The sequence below is a fragment of the Lampris incognitus genome, chromosome 3, assembly GCF_029633865.1.
Source record: "Lampris incognitus isolate fLamInc1 chromosome 3, fLamInc1.hap2, whole genome shotgun sequence".
In the NCBI taxonomy this organism is placed as follows: domain Eukaryota; kingdom Metazoa; phylum Chordata; class Actinopteri; order Lampriformes; family Lampridae; genus Lampris; species Lampris incognitus.
The window spans coordinates 117,340,022-117,357,069 of record NC_079213.1 but is presented as its reverse complement, the minus strand read 5'-3'; the positions used below and the strand labels follow the sequence as shown (position 1 = coordinate 117,357,069).

General features: G+C 47.7%; 1 protein-coding gene across 3 annotated transcripts in view; it reads right to left on the bottom strand.

The window, feature by feature from the left end:
* The window catches only part of trmt13 (tRNA methyltransferase 13 homolog), an 86,876-nt gene extending 78,507 nt beyond the window's left edge, over positions 1–8,369 (bottom strand). For all 3 annotated transcript variants that reach the window (XM_056277527.1, XM_056277526.1, XM_056277528.1), the window contains exon 1: positions 8,241–8,369. In XM_056277527.1, the coding sequence (XP_056133502.1) occupies positions 8,241–8,351 (111 nt within the window). In that variant the 5' untranslated portion in view covers positions 8,352–8,369. The remainder of the gene's footprint in view (positions 1–8,240) is intronic.
* Between the last annotated feature and the right edge of the window lie 8,679 nt (positions 8,370–17,048).

Here is a 17,048-nt window from a genome sequence, read left to right as displayed (position 1 = left end):
ACACCTGACCAATCAATTAGCTTTCAAACCACACCTGACCAATCAATCAGCACTGACCTTCACTTAAGGGACTCCAATCAACAGGGCTAGTGGCACTTGAACACTTGATTGAGAGGGACAACTCTTAAATTCTTGGTAAGAAGTAATTTCCATCCATCCATCCATTTCCTTAACCGCTTATCCTGCTCTCAGGGTCGCGGGGATGCTGGAGCCTATCCCAGCAGTCATTGGGCGGCAGGCAGGGAGACACCCTGGACAGGCCGCCAGGGCCCCCCCACACACACACACACACACACACACACACACACACACACACACATTCACTCCTAGGGAAATTTTAGTACGGACAATTCACCTGACTTACATGTCTTTGGACGGTGGGAGGAAACCGGAGCCCCCAGAGGAAACCCAAGCAGACACGGGGAGAACCCGCAAACTCCACACAGAGGATGACCCGGGATGACCCACCAAGGTTGGACTACCCCGGGGCTCGAACCCAGGACCTTCTTGCTGTGAGGCGACTGCACTAACCACTGCGCCACTGTGCTGCCCAGAAGTAATTTAATCATGCCAAAAAGTAAAGAAACCAGTCTGGAACTCAGAAAGAAGATACTGACCCAGCCACAAAAATCCCCAGCCACCCAGAAAACCAGGTGCTCACTCTATCAGTCGCAGAGGTCAGAGAATCACTGCGCAGAGTGAACACACGGAAGGCTGCCGGACCAGACGGCATACCGGGTTGGGTCTACCGGGAATGTGCCGACCAGCTGGCTGAGGTCTTCACACCTGTATTTAACCTCCCACTGTCCCAATCTAAAGTCCCGGCATACTTTAAGACCACCTCTATCATTCCTGTCTCCAAGAAACCAACATCCACATGTCTGAATGACTACCGACCCATAGCACTCACCCCCATTGCCATGAAGTGCTGTGAAAGACTGGTTCTGGCCCACATCAAAAACATTATCCCCCCCACATTCGACCCACATCAGTTCGCCCACCGTCCCAAAAGGTCTACTAAGGATGCCATTGCCACTGCCCTGCACGTTGCTCTGACCCACCTTGAACTTAACAACACATAGTACATCCGGATGCTGTTTATAGATTACAGCTCTGCCTTCAACACTATCATCCCAACCAAACTAACCACCAAACTCCTCTCCCTTGGCCTCAACCCCTCCCTCTGTAACTGGATCCTGGACTTCCTGACCAACAGACCGCAGTCTGTTAGGTTAGGTGACCACTCCTCCTCCACCCTGACCCTCAGCACAGGTGCCCCTCAAGGCTGTGTTCTGAGCCCCCTCCTTTTCTCCCTCTTCACCCACGACTGCCTGCCAACTCACCCCTCAAATGTTATAGTTAAGTTTGCAGATGACACCACAGTCATTGGCCGTATCACCAACAATGACGAGACAGCATACAGGGACGAGATTCATCACCTCACATCATGGTGTACTACCAACAATCTGGTTCTCAATGTGCAGAAGACAAAGGAGCTGATTGTGGACTTCAGGAGGTCTAGAAGCTGCAGCCACGCCCCCATACACATCAATGGGGTGGAAGTGGAGCGTGTTTCCAGCTTTAAATTCCTCGGAGTCCACATCAGCGAGGACCTTTCCTGGACATTAAACACCCAGGCCCTTGTGAAAAAGGCCCAACAACGCCTGCATTTCCTGAGGAGGCTGAGGAGCGCCCGTCTACCCCCCAAAATTCTCACCAACTTCTACCACTGCACCATAGAGAGCATCCTGACCATCTGCATCTCAGTGTGGTACGGCAGCTGCACCTCAGTAGACCAGAAAGCTCTGCAGCGGATCGTCAAGGCGGCCCAGCATATCACTGGTACCCAGCTCCCAGCCATAAAAGACATTTAACACAAACGCTGCATTCGAAGGGGTCTGAGCATCAGCAGAGATCCCACCCTCCCCAACCATGGACTGTTCTCCCCCCTGCGCTCTGGGAGGCGCTACAGGAGCCTCAGAGCCCACACTACCAGGCTCAAAAACAGCTTCTTTCCACAAGCTGTTGCCCACCTGAACCTGGCCACCCACTGAATGTCTGTAGATATTTTTAAATATTTTGTACTCCAGCTCTTTTTTAACTTAGTTTTAGCTTTTGGTCTTCATGTGTGAATATATTATACTGTGTTTGCTGTGTTTGTCTGTGTCTGTCTTGCACTGTTTGGTGAAGCCACAGCCCTCATTTCATTTTTAACATGTGCCTGCACATTGTTTTTAATGACAATAAAATTGAATTGAATTTAATTGAATTGAATAGTTGTCAGAGGGCTAATAATTTTGGCCTTGTCATGTTAGTTTTTCTTGTTTCAATTCAGCACATCAGTAAAATATCTTAATCAAGCTTAGTGGAGATTTTGTCTTTGTTCTTTTGGAAGCAATTAAACTATGAACACTTTTGGTTGTGGTCATTTCCATGGAAAAGTTAAAAGTTTTGTTTGATTTCATAAAGGGCGCTAATAATTTTGACCTTAACAGTATATATATATATATATATATATATATATATATATATATATATATATATATATATATATATCCCTGCAATGAATTTCTTAGATTAAGGTTCAATTTTGAAAATAAAGTCTGTTCATTTTGCAATTCAGATATTGAAACCACGGAGCATATTTTCTACGCATGTTGTCACTCCCAACTATTTTGGAAACAAATGGAAGAATGGCTTAAACAAAAAGAATGTATCTGTTGAACTCAGATCACATGTGGATGTAATGTATGGACTGGTGATTTATGAAAACCCCACCCATTTTCAATGCTTTTTGTAAGGAATTTAGACTGCATTGTAAATCCCTGAAATGTCCATCCATCCATCCATCCATCCATCCATTATCTGAACTGCTCATCCTGCTCTTGGGGTCGCAGGAATGTTGGAGCCTATCCCAGCAGTCATTGGGCAGCAGGTGGGGAGACACCCTGGACAGGCTGCCAGACCGTCACAGCCCCCCCCCACACACACACACACACACACACACACATTCACACCTAGGGGACAATTTAGTACTGTTGTGACTTATTTGGTCACATGATTGAGTTGAATAGTAGTTCAATAATTAATTCATGAAAACAAGTGAATTATATTGTTTATTTGATTGATTGATTATTGTATTGAATTCATGATTAGAGATATGATTGATTACTATATGTGATACATGATTACAGAAATATTATTTGTGATGTTAAAAAGAATAGATCGAATGTTCAGGCTTAGCGACAAGGAAATAGGAAGTTGATTCGGTTGACAGTCGAGACTCGTGTGAGAGCAGTGCGCTCAGAGATTAGCAAGAAAAACGTTACCATTAGCTTTGTCGAATGTATGTCTGCAACCATTTTCATATAAAGAAGCTTCGTTTTATAATCCGGTTTTTGTGGTCTTTGCTGTTCGAGAAGGGAATATAATTCCTACATTTTTTGGTGCCGAAACCCGGGAGATATGGACATTGAGAACCCCGACGAGAACGCAGCTCAGGCTGCTGAAATGGCGGACCAAGAACTCCGGAGCGATATGGAAAGAATGAAACGAAAGCGCGATACCATACGAGGTGGTGCTACAAGAATTCTGAACCAGATTGACATGGAAATGGTAAAAGAAGACCCAGGCATTGATCACTTGACAACTTTATTGGATGCTATGGGCGTTAAAGAAGACAGTTTGTTCGAACTGGACAGATGAATAGAACAGCTAACAAAGATGGACGACTTGGAGGCTGAGATTGAAACTGCGGAGCAGTACAGGGAGCGCGTGGTCATGACAAGAAGCCGCGCGCAACGGATGATAAGAAAAAATGAAGAACAGAACCAAGCAGCAAGACCACAGCGGGTGAGTGATGCTAACTCAAATGACTCAGCCAGATCCTCACAGAGACAATCAGTAAAACTACCGAGGCTGGTCATTGAAAGATACAATGGAGATGTTAGCATGTGGCAAGAGTTCTGGAGCCAGTATGAGACTGCTATTCACAACAATGATGCACTTTGCAAACAAGAGAAGTTTCCCTACCTGAAAACTTACCTCACAGGACCAGCTGCAAAGGCAATAGCAGGACTGACTTTAACAAATGACAATTATGATGCCGCAGTCACCTTGCTACAAAGCAGATTTGGAAGAAGAGATCTAGTGATCAGCGCTCACATGTCAAAGCTCCTGAATCTAACTCCTGTGAAGAATCCTCCGACGTGTATGCACTGAGGCAGCTACACTCACTGGCCACTTTATTAGGTACACCTTGCTAGTACCGGGTTGGACCCTCTTTTGCCTCCAGAACTGACTTACTCCTTCGTGGCATAGATTCAACAAGGTACTGGAAACATTCCTCAGAGAGTTTGGTCCATATTGACATGATAGCATCACGCAGTTGCTGCAGATTTGTCGGCTGCACATCCATGATGCGAATCTCCCGGTCCACCAAATTCCAAAGGTGCTCTATTGGATTGAGATCTGGTGACTGTGGAGGCCATTTGAGTACAGTGAACTCATTGTCATGTTCAAGAAACCAGTCTGAGATGATTCGAGCTTTATGACATGGCGCGTTATCCTGCTGGAAGTAGCCATCAGAAGATGGGAACACTGTGGTCATAAAGGGATGGACATGGTCAGCAACAATACTCAGGTAGGCTGTGGCGTTGACACGATGCTCAATTGGTACTAAGGGCCCAAAGTGTGCCAAGAAAATATCCCCCACACCATTACACCACCACCACCAGCCTGAACCGTTGATACAAGGCAGGATGGATCCATGCTTTCATGTTGTTGACGCCAAATTCTGACCCTACCATCTGAATGTCGCAGCAGAAATCGAGACTCATCAGACCAGGCAACGTTTTTCCAATCTTCTACTGTCCAATTTTGGTGAGCCTGTGCGAATTGTAGCCTCAGTTTCCTGTTCTTAGCTGACAGGAGTGGCACCCGGTGTGGTCTTCTGCTGCTGTAGCCCATCTGCCTCAAGGTTCGACGTGTTGTGCGTTCAGAGATGCTCTTCTGCATACCTCGGTTGTAATGAGTGGTTATTTGAGTTACTGTTGCCTTTCTATCAGCTCGAACCAGTCTGGCCCTTCTCCTCTGACCTCTGGCATCAACAAGGCATTTTCGCCCACAGAACTGCCGCTCACTGGATATTTTCTCTTTTTCGGACCATTCTCTGTAAACCCTAGAGATGGTTGTGCGTGAAAATCCCAGTAGATCAGCATTTTTTTAATACTCAGACCAGCCCGTCTGGCACCAACAACCATGCCACGTTCAAAGTCACTTAAATCACCTTTCTTCCCCATTCTGATGCTCGGTTTGAACTGCAGCAGATCGTCTTGACCATGTCTACATGCCTAAATGCATTGAGTTGCTGCCATGTGATTGGCTGATTAGAAATTTGTATTAACGAGCAGTTGGACAGGTGTGCCTAATAAAGTGGCCGGTGAGTGTATATGATGAATGTAACATTCAAATAAGGAGCTTGGAGTCACTGGGTGTAGTGTCAGAAACCTACGGAAGCCAGCTATGCCCAATCCTGCTACAAATGATTCCAGATGATGTAGCTCTTGAATATAGTCGTCAGAGGGGAGTGGATGATGAATGGAAGGTCTCTGAAATAGTGACATTCCTACAGAAGGAGGTTCAGAGCAGAGAACGAGCACTACAGATGACAAAGTCAACGACGCCCAGCCCACAGAAATCAGAGAGCAAGCCATGGAAGCAAGCATGCTCATCCAGCGAGGCCAAAGTGAAGAGACCCAGCACGCAGTCTGCCGCTGCTCTGCACACAGCCAGTCAGAAGACACACAACTGTATATTCTGTGACAGTGCAGAACATAGATCAGAACAGTGCCCAGACCACAACGTTGCGGAAAGAAAAGAAAAGATCAAGAAAATGGGAAGATGCTTTGTATGCTTGGGACAGAAACACATCGCTAAGAACTGTAAGGAGAAGGATGTGTCATGTGCAACGTGTGGGAGAAGACATCACATTGCTGTATGCCTGGGCAAGAAAGAAGATGTGGGGGCAGCGGTGCAGCCCACCGCTACCTCTGGAGGCACTAACTAATGGTTATGCTGTGAATAGTACATGTGGCCATGGTAACTAATGGTTACTCTGTGAATAGTACATGTGGCCATGGTAACTCTAACTAATTGTTATGCTGTGAATAGTACATGTGGCCATGGTAACTCTAACAAATGGTTATGCTGTGAATAGTACATGTGGCCATGGTAACTAATGGTTACTCTGTGAATAGTACATGTGGCCATGGTAACTCTAACTAATGGTTACGCTGTGAATAGTACATGTGGCCATGGTAACTAATGGTTAAGCTGTTTAATAGCACGTGGCCATGGTAACTCTAACTAATGGTTACCTGTGAATAGTACATGTGGCCATGGTAACTCTAACTAATGGTTATGCTGTGAATAGTACATGTGGCCTTGGTAACTAATGGTTAAGCTGTAAATAGTACATGTGGCCATGGTAACTAATGGTTACTCTGTGAATAGTACATGTGGCCATGGTAACTCTAACTAATGGTTACGCTGTGAATAGTACATGTGGCCATGGTAACTAATGGTTAAGCTGTTTAATAGCACGTGGCCATGGTAACTCTAACTAATGGTTACCTGTGAATAGTACATGTGGCCATGGTAACTAATGGTTACTCTGTGAATAGTACATGTGGCCATGGTAACTCTAACTAATGGTTATGCTGTGAATAGTACATGTGGCCTTGGTAACTAATGGTTAAGCTGTAAATAGTACATGTGGCCATGGTAACTAATGGTTACGCTGTGAATAGTACATGTGGCCATGTAACTCTAACTAATGGTTATGCTGTGAATAGTACATGTGGCCATGGTAACTAATGGTTACGCTGTGAATAGTACATGTGGCCATGGTAACTAATGGTTACTCTGTGAATAGTACATGTGGCCATGGTAACTCTAACTAATGGTTATGCTGTGAATAGTACATGTGGCCTTGGTAACTAATGGTTACTCTGTGAATAGTACATGTGGCCATGGTAACTCTAACTAATGGTTATGCTGTGAATACTACATGTGGCCTTGGTAACTAATGGTTACGCTGTGAATAGTACATGTGGCCATGGTAACTAATGGTTACGCTGTAAATAGTACATGTGGCCATGGTAACTCCAACTAATGGTTACACTGTGAATAGTACATGTGGCCATGGTAACTAATGGTTACGCTGTGAATAGTACATGTGGCCATGGTAACTAATGGTTATGCCCATTTGCATGTGAAACCTGTGCTGGACCGCCGAATTCAGTCGTTATATAACTGTGCCATTTATAAGTTTGGGGATACCTGCAGTCAGCTGAGACTGTCCAGATGAACTGATTCATCTTTCTGGGAACTATATAACTACATATATAAAACGATAGTAAATCAAGCAAAAACTAAGTAAAAAAAAAAAACAACTATCAAATTAGAACTAAAGAAAAATACAAAAATATGTAACTTTGGTCTGTCTCGATAACTGTTTTCCCCCTCTCTCCGCCCTCATTCAAATACTCCTCAACGAAAGAATTTGATTTTTATTTATTTATTTAGCCAAGCCCATGTCAATCTGTGGTTGGAATAATCCAGTCATAGCCACAGAAGCAGCACACTTAGCTGAAATTCGCTGCTTTGCGTACAGATGGCATGAAGCGGTTTACAGCTGTGGTGAGGGAGGACATGCAGGGGGCTGGTGTGACAGAGGACAGAAAGAGATGGAAACGTATGATCCGCTTTGGCGACCCCTAACGGGAGCAGCCGGAAGTACTAGTAGTACTAGTAGTAGTAGTAGTAGCCCATCGATCGTATAATTTGCGTTAAAATGTCTAGATAAACGCCAGGGTGGATGCCTCTGACTTGGATGTTCTCGAGTACATCGGTGTTGAGTGAGATTAAGTTGTTTTAGTGTTTAACTGAAGTTCATATCGCTAGACACACACACACACACACACACACACACACACACACACACACACACACACACACACACACACACGGATGTTATGAATCACACTCCAATTAAAGTTAAAGGGAAGGTATGTCTACATTATTTTTTCCTGCATTGGGCTCCAAATTCAGTTAAAGAATTTTTTTCACCAGGCAGAAATAACTATTTTATCTTGTTTTACCCAGCTCAGGGTCTACTAAGGAAATAGGAATGAGCTTGTCGAATATCTTTACAAGTAATTACGTTGAAACCCACTTACTGCATTTGCGTGTTCTCCACAAAACTGGTTTCCAATTCCAACTACCATTTTACAAAATCGCCTTTTCCTCTCCACGTAAAACCCACATCTCGCAGGCAGCGGCGCAGCCATGCTGTCGTGGAAACGGTGAAGCTGGCAGGAAGTGACGTAACGTATGGCGCTTGTGCTGCTGTTTATGGGCTCACATGCCGGTTGCCAAATACCATTATAGCGCATTACCGTCATCTGTTGGACTGGAGTGTGGGTTGCTACACCTGTTAGCCACACAAACCTAAATGATGAACTTTGCTACTGAATTTGATAAGACCTGCATTCTTTAGAAAGCAACATATCACTTGAAAAATAGTCTGAGAACTTTTCGGGAGAATGTCAATCATATTCATTTTGTTTTCTGACAAATTTGAACTCAACTGATCTCTCTTGACTGTATTTTGGACACCTAAGCAGTACATGCGCGAATGTGATTAACCTCATAAACTCAGCACCTGTTTTCAGATCATGCCTCTGCTAGGACATATGTTGCCCCTGTATTCAAAACAAACACGGACAGCTCTTTATGCACGTTCAATAATCCAGGTAAAAATCCCAGTAAATTGAATCAGTTTATCTGGACACAACGTATAAACAATACAATACGTATGAACAATAGAGTCACGGTAATTTGCATATGAAACTGGTCGTTGGTTTGGGTCGTGATGCCACTGTATTGTTTATCAGAGTGGGGATACCTGCAGTCAGTCAGGTGAGACTGAAGAGGGCACTTAGGTGATGATGAAACGTTTCTGTCAATAAACGTTGTGGCCACATGAACCAATGACGTGCGGTCAGGGTAGGCTGTGATAATTCAATCAAAATAACCACAGAACTTATTCATAACATATCAAAGTGTCCCTGTAGTATTTTTAATGTCCTTGTCTTTTTTAATTCCTTAAATTGTATTGTAATGCATTTTATGTAAATGTGCTATAGAAATAAACTTGACTTGACTTGAACTTCTGAGAGCGAAACGCCGTACAGCGCACAAGCTCGCCTGTTGTCACGTATCAGGAAAGAACCCAAAAGCAGACGGGACAAACAGGTAAGGGAAGAAATCAAGTCTTTATTGAAGTGACCGATCTCAGGGGTAGAGCAGGAGTTGGCTCAGTGGCAGGTAGACTGGCAGGCAGAAGTCCATGAATGGCGACGTTCCAGCGAAGACTGGTCCATAGTGGAGGCTTTTTTAGGGTGATGGCGATTGCTTTGATGGCCAGCTGGTGTACCGGGGTGAAGGGGGGTCAGCAGGTGTCAAGGGCGATTGCTTTGATGTCAAGGGAGAGAGGGCGACAGCAGGTGTCAAGGGAAAGAGGGCGATTGCTTTGATGTCAAGGGAGAGGGGGCGATTGCTTTGATGTCAAGGGAGAGAGGCTGTGACAGTACCCCCCCCTCCGAGGGGCGCCACCAGGCGACCTACCAGGCCCATCAGGGTGCGTCCTGTGGAAGTCCCGGATGAGGTTCGCGTCCAGGACAAGGCGACGAGGGACTCAACACCTTTCCTCCGGGCCATATCCCTCCCAGTCAACGAGATACTGCAGGCCGCGACCGCGGCGACAAGAGTCCAGGAGACGACGAACCGTGTAAGCAGGATGATCATTGATCATACGATGAGGTGGGGGCGGGGGGAACTAGAGGGCTGGTAGAGACAGGTTTGAGGCAGGACACATGGAAGGAAGGGTGAACCCGGAGAGTGCGGGGCAGCTTCAGATGGACCACATAGGGGTTAATGACTTTGACAATGGAAAAGGGACCAATATACCTGGGGGACAGTTTTTTAGCGTCCGATTTCAAGGGTAGGTCATTGGTAGAGAGCCATACCTGGTCACCGGGGGAGTAGTCCGGAGCAGGGGTGCGATGACGATCCGCCAAGCGCTGGTAACGGCCGGAGGCCCTGAGCAGTGCAGCACGGGCTCGCCGCCAGGTCCGACGGCACCGACGGACATGGGCCTGGACAGACGGAACCGGAATGTCTACCTCTTGAGAAGGAAAAAGGGGGGGCTGATAGCCGTAAAGGCATTGAAAAGGGGACAACCCAGTAGCAGACGATGGCAAGGTGTTATGGGCATATTCTACCCAGGGAAGTTGTGAGGACCAAGAGGATGGGTTGGCAGACACCAGACAGCGGAGAACAGTCTCCAATGCCTGGTTGGACCTCTCGGCCTGGCCGTTGGTCTGAGGATGGAACCCCGATGACAGGCTGACGGTGGCACCGATGGCAGAGCAGAAAGCCTTCCAGACCGCAGAAGTGAACTGGGGGCCACGGTCAGACACTATATCACGGGGAAGACTGTGGACCCGGAAAACCTCCCTGACCAGCAGATCCGCAGTCTCCCGAGCCGAAGGCAGTTTAGACAAGGGCAAAAAATGAACAAATTTACTGAAGCGATCAACAACAGTCAGTACAACGGTGTTACCGTCGGAGGCGGGCAGACCAGAGACGAAATCCAAGGACAGATGCGACCAAGGACGGTGTGGAACAGGCAGGGGGCGCAGCAGACCGGCACTGGCCCGAGTGGAGGACTTATTCTGGGCACAAACAGGACAGGCAGAAACAAAAGACCCAGTATCCTCGGTCATGGAAGGCCACCAGAACCGCCTACGGAGGAAGGCTAGGGTCCGGGTTACTCCAGGATGGCAGGTAAGTTTGGAAGAGTGAGCCCACTACAACACACTAGATTTAACAGCATCTGGAACAAACAAGCACCCAGGGGGACCGTTACCTGGGTCAGGCTGAGTCCGTTGTGCTGCCATGACCTCCCTTTCAATGTTCCAGGTGACAGCCGCAGCCGCAACCACACAGGTAGAGGGAATGATGGTGTCAGGTTGGAGCTTGGGCTCAGACTCCTCCCCATGCACACGAGACAGAGCATCGGGCTTGGCATTCCTAGAGCCAGGTCTGTACGTCAAAGAAAAATTAAAACGACCAAAAAAGAGCGCCCACCTGGCTTGGCGCGCGTTGAGCCGCTTTGCTGACTGGATGTATTCCAGGTTCTTATGGTCAGTCCACACTATAAAAGGAAGCTCAGACCCCTCCAGAAAATGTCGCCATTCCTCCAGTGCCAATTTCACCGCCAGGAGCTCACGATTCCCCACATCATAGTTCCTTTCAGCTGGGGAGAGACGGCGAGACAGGAAGGCACAGGGGTGTGTCTTGCCATCCTCACTGGAGCGCTGAGAAAGGACTGCCCCCACCCCAATCTCAGAGGCGTCCACTTCTACAACGAACTGCTTGGTTGGGTCTGGCTGGATGAGGATAGGAGCTGTGGTGAAGCGGTGCTCGAGGGCTTGGAAAGCTGCCTCTGCTACAGGGGTCCACAGGAACTGTCTGGAGGTGGAGGTAAGAGCGGTTAGTGGGGCCGCAACGCGGCTGTAATTACGGATGAACCGTCTGTAGAAGTTGGCAAAACCGAGGAACCTCTGAAGCTGCTTACGGCTGGTCGGGCTTGGCCACTCAAGAACCACTCTGACCTTGGCGGGGTCCATTCTCACCTGCCCATCGGCCACAATGTAGCCCAGGAAGGTGACTGAAGGGGCATGGAATTCGCACTTCTCTGCTTTTATGAAAAGGCGGTTCTCCAGAAGCCGTTGAAGGACTTGGCGGATGTGCATTACATGCTCTGACAGGTCTCTGGAAAAAATCAGGATATCATCCAGGTAAACAAAAACGAAACGATCCAACATGTCACATAGGACGTCATTGACCAGACTCTGGAAGACAGCTGGGGCATTAGTGAGACCAAACGGCATCACCAGATATTCAAAATGCCCCAGGGGGGTGTTGAAGGCAGTCTTCCATTCATCTCCGTCTCGAACCCGGACCAGGTGGTAAACATTGCGGAGGTCTAGTTTAGTGAACACTGTGGCTCCCTGGAGAGAATCAAAAGCAGAAGTCATGAGGGGCAGAGGGTACTTATTCTTGACTGTGATGTTATTGAGGCCTCTATAGTCAATACACGGCCGGAGGGTCTTGTCCTTCTTGGCCACAAAAAAGAACCCCGCACCAAGGGGTGATGATGACGGGCGAATAAGACCAGCAGCCAAGGAGTCCTTGATGTACCTCTCCATGGACTCCCGCTCAGGCTTGGAGAGGCTATATAGGCGGCTGCTGGGGAGGGGAGCGCCCGGCAGCAGGTCAATAGCGCAATCATAGGGGCGATGAGGAGGCAGGGAGAGAGCTTGCTGCTTGTTGAACACAGCTTGGAGGTCATGGTACTCTGGAGGCACCAGTGACAGGTCAGAGGTCTCAGAGCTTGACACCTGACAGGGGACAGACTGAGGCAGAGCAGACTGGAAGCATATGGCATGACAGACGGGACTCCAACTTGAAATTCTGGCCGATGACCAATCAATATGGGGACTATGCTTAACCAGCCAGGGATGACCAAGTATAATGGGAACAAATGGAGAATTGATAAAAAAAAATTCACTCCTCTTGATGGTTTCCCGACAACAGGAGGCGCACAGGCTCGGTCTTAGAGGTTATCCGGGCCAGGAGACGTCCATCCAGAGCATTAGCTTCAAGAGGCTGGTCCAGACTCACAGTGGCAAGACCTAACTGCTTCACAACACTTGCATCCAAAAAGCTTTCATCAGCTCCAGAGTCAATTAAAGCCAAAAGTTTAGTGGACTGACCTTTAAAACTGATGGTAGCTTGCAACTGGGTACATGGACGAGGAGACAGGGGGCAGACAGTTGGGCTCACGAGGATCCTCCTCCTCCCTCGTGAGCCTACTAGTTTGACAGACGGTGAGGGCAGGAGGCGAGAAAGTGACCAGGCTGACCACAATACGAGCAGCTGTTCTCGGTGATGCGGCGTTGACGCTCCTCCGGGTTGAGCCGGAAGCGGCCGAGTTGCATCGGCTCCGAAGCTGGGGAAGAGTCACGCCTCGGGCTTTCTCGGAGGACGGCAACCTCAGTCGAGCGAGCTCGGCCCCCAGAGTTTGGAGGTGTGGCCCGTGGAAAGTTGTTGTGACCAAGAAAGCGGCGCGTCCTCTCTCTCCTCCGCTCCCGGAGACGGTTGTCCACACGGATGGCCAGGGTAACCAATTCCTCCGACCCTCCAGGCTCGGGGTAGGAAACCAATTCGTCCTTTATGGATTCGCTTAGACCGTTGGAAAACCCGGCCTGGAGGGACTCGTTGTTCCATCCGCTCTCCGCTGATAGCGTACGGAACTCAACTGAGTAGTCAGCGACGCTGCGGGAACCCTGGCGGAGAGAGATCAGTCTTTTTGACGCATCCTTTCCCCGCACGGGATGATAAAAAACCTGGCGAAAAGCAGTGGTGAACTCAGCGTAGGATGAGGAAGTGGAGGCCCGCATCTCCCACACCGCCTAGCCCAATCCAGAGCGCTTCCCCGGAGAAGATCCATGATGTAAGCGACTTTGGCTCCATCCGTGGAATATGACTGGGGCTGCTGGTTAAACACAATCTCACACTGCATCAAAAAAGGGCGACAAAGTCCAAATTCTCCATCATACTTATTGGGCGGGGCAACCCATGGTTCCTTAGCCGAAGTTGATGGCGCTGAGGGTGGCGGAGCTGGAGGGGCGGGTCCCGGGCTAGCGGAGGCACTAAGTTGGGTCTGGATTCCGGAGATCTTTGAGTCGAGCTCACGGAGGGCGTCAGCCATCCCCTGTAGCTCCTGGCTGTGCTGGCCGAGGACCGATTCCTGGTTGGCTGGTCCGCCAGGTCTGTGGCGGAATGGTCTGCTGGGTCCATAGTGGCTGGAACGTACTGTCACGCATCAGGAAAGAACCCAAAAGCAGACGGGACAACCAGGTAAGGGAAGAAATCAAGTCTTTATTGAAGTGACCGATCTCAGGGGTAGAGCAGGAGTTGGCTCAGTGGCAGGTAGGCAGGCGGAAGTCCATGAATGGCGACGTTCCAGCGAAGACTGGTCCACAGTGGAGGCTTTTTAAGGGTGATGGCGATTGCTTTGATGGCCAGCTGGTGTACCGGGGTGAAGGGGGGGGGTCAGCAGGTGTCAAGGGCGATTGCTTTGATGTCAAGGGAGAGAGGGCGACAGCAGGTGTCAAGGGAAAGAGGGCGATTGCTTTGATGTCAACGGAGAGAGGCTGTGACGGTTTCATCAACGGGAGGGGAGGCTCGGGCTTCTCACGTTGTGACGGTCCGAGTGTGCGCATGCGTATTGCGTAGTTTAAGGCGATTTTTTAAAAACATTCAAAATACAACAGTCCAGACATGTGTTCAACAAGATTATAAAAACGGGTAAGAACTACACAAACGAATAAAATAAAAGATAAATGAGAAGATACAAAAAGTAACATTGAGGTAATTAACTACATTATTATAAAACTATGAGAAAGATCTCGTATCATAAACTATCAAATTGTTCCTCTTTAAATAATTCATCATACATTTTCACAGTGTTATTGCTTTTTTATCATTCATAAGTTCCAGAGTCTTAACATACTCTTTAAATTCACCTAAATTCCAGAAAAATTGGGGCTCACTTTTGTTATTCTGCATTTATGTATGTGAAATTTACCGTATAGGATGAACAAATTTACAATGAATTCAATGTTATTTTATCCTGTTCAGAATATGCAATGACTTCTTTCCATTCAAATGTAATGTTACGTTTAGTTTTGCACGGTAAATAATTCTTAACTCGATTCCAAAAGGTTATTGAATTTATAAAAAGGTAAAACAAATGTGTTAGGGATGCTGGTTCACTATTGCAAAAATTGCATTTGTTTTCTACATCTAAGAACTTGGAGAAATAAACGTTTGTTGGGTATATACTGGGCGGCATGGTGGCGCAGTGGTTAGCGCGGTCGCCTCACAGCAAGAAGATCCTGGGTTCGAGCCCCGGGGTAGTCCAACCTTGGGGGTCGTCCCGGGTCGTCCTCTGTGTGGAGTTTGCATGTTCTCCCCATGTCTGCGTGGGTTTCCTCCCACAGTCCAGACATGTAGGTCAGGTGAATAGGCCGTACTAAATTGTCCCTGTGTGTGTGGGTGGGCGCCCTGTGATGGCTTGGCGGCCTTTCCAGGGTGTCTCCCCGCCTGCCGCCCAGTGACTGCTGGGATAGGCTCCAGCGACCCTGAGAGCAGGATAAACGGTTCAGATAATTAATGATGGGTGGGTATATACTGTACAAAACTTGAATGTGGACTTCTTTGACCTTGTTGTTGATACTGTCTCGCCGAGAGCAGGAGAGGACCCAAATGCAGACAGCAAGGACAGGCGGGGCTTGAACAAAGCTTTAAATAGTGAATTCACCATACTGAGTTTACGTCTCCTTTTTCTTTTTCTTTTTCTTTTTCTTTTAAATTCTAGACCCAATTATTTGGTCTTAGAATGTTGCCTCCAAAAAGCACTGTAGTGGCATACAGCACTGAGTCTCTGTCAGGCTTTGCTGGGAGATTGGTTTCAATATGTGTGATTATTCACAAGCTGATTAATTTGACCATTTCTTTTTTTTTGTTGCACTTAAACGTTTACTTTCTTTTGCATAGAATCAGGCAAGACACTGAGACTGAGACCGCCCACTTCCACCGGGTTGACTGATCACTGCCAGCTGTTTTCAGCTTCCGCCTTTGTGAGCTGCGGCTTCGTGAGATCGACAACTTTTATTCTTCTTTTATTAGTTCTTTATATTCTGCTGTGGAGTTAGAAAACAACGAGACAGGAGACGTGAGAGTAGACGTAGTCGAGGTAGTTTACTAGCTCCAACTTAGCATGTCATACATTCGACAACGACACTGAACTGTGAACTGGAAGCGGAAGTGCATTATCTGACCCCTCGCCTCTTCTCTTGAAGGTACACCGTCCTCTTAGGTGAATGTCTCTCGTTATATAGATGTGGGTCACCACACAGGCCTCCCCAGAATTCACCTACACAAAACAATGCAAAACAGCAAAAGTGCAAGTCATGAACATAAAAATAGACTCTACAACAGAACAGTCAATGACATAGTGCAAAGTCACGGGGAAAACAGGGGACGAGTCGGGGGGCGGACCCTGCGGCCATAACGGCTGCGCTTCACAGGAGGGGAAACAGATGGGGCCGAAACCCGGGCCATAGGCGGGGCCGAAGCAGGAACAGAGGCAAGTGCCGGGCCGACCTAGGAGGGCAGTTTTACAGACAGAAACACGGCTGTGCAGTGGGCTCACCAGTATCTCCCATTGTGGCCAACTTATATATGGAAGAGGTAGAACACAGGGCCCTGAACTCCTTCAGAGGAACACCTCCGAGCCACTGGTTCAGATATGTGGACGACACATGGGTCAAAATCCAAACACAAGAGGTGCAAGCGTTTACCAAACACATCAACTCAGTGGACAAGAACATTAAGTTCACAAGGGAAGACGTAAAGAACAACAGTTTGCCCTTCTTGGACTGTGACGTCCACATTGGGGAAGACAGGAGCCTCCACATTGGGGTTTACAGGAAACCTACACACACAGACCAATGTCTGCTTTTCGACTCACACCACCCTCTGGAACACAAACTGGGCATCATCAGAACTCTGCAACACAGAGCTGACAATGTGCCCAGCAGCACTCAGGCCCAACGAGATGAACACAAACACCTGAGGGGAGCTTTAAAAACCTGCGGCTACCCCAGTTGGACCTTTGTGAAAACTGCAACACATTCCAGAAAGACCAACCAGGTGAGCGACGAGGAGAAAAGGAACAGAAGGAATAGCACAGTCATCCCGTATGTTTCTGGGGTCTCCGAGAAACTCAGGAGAATTTTTAACAAACACCGCATCCCGGTATACTTCAAACCCAGCAACACACTCCGACA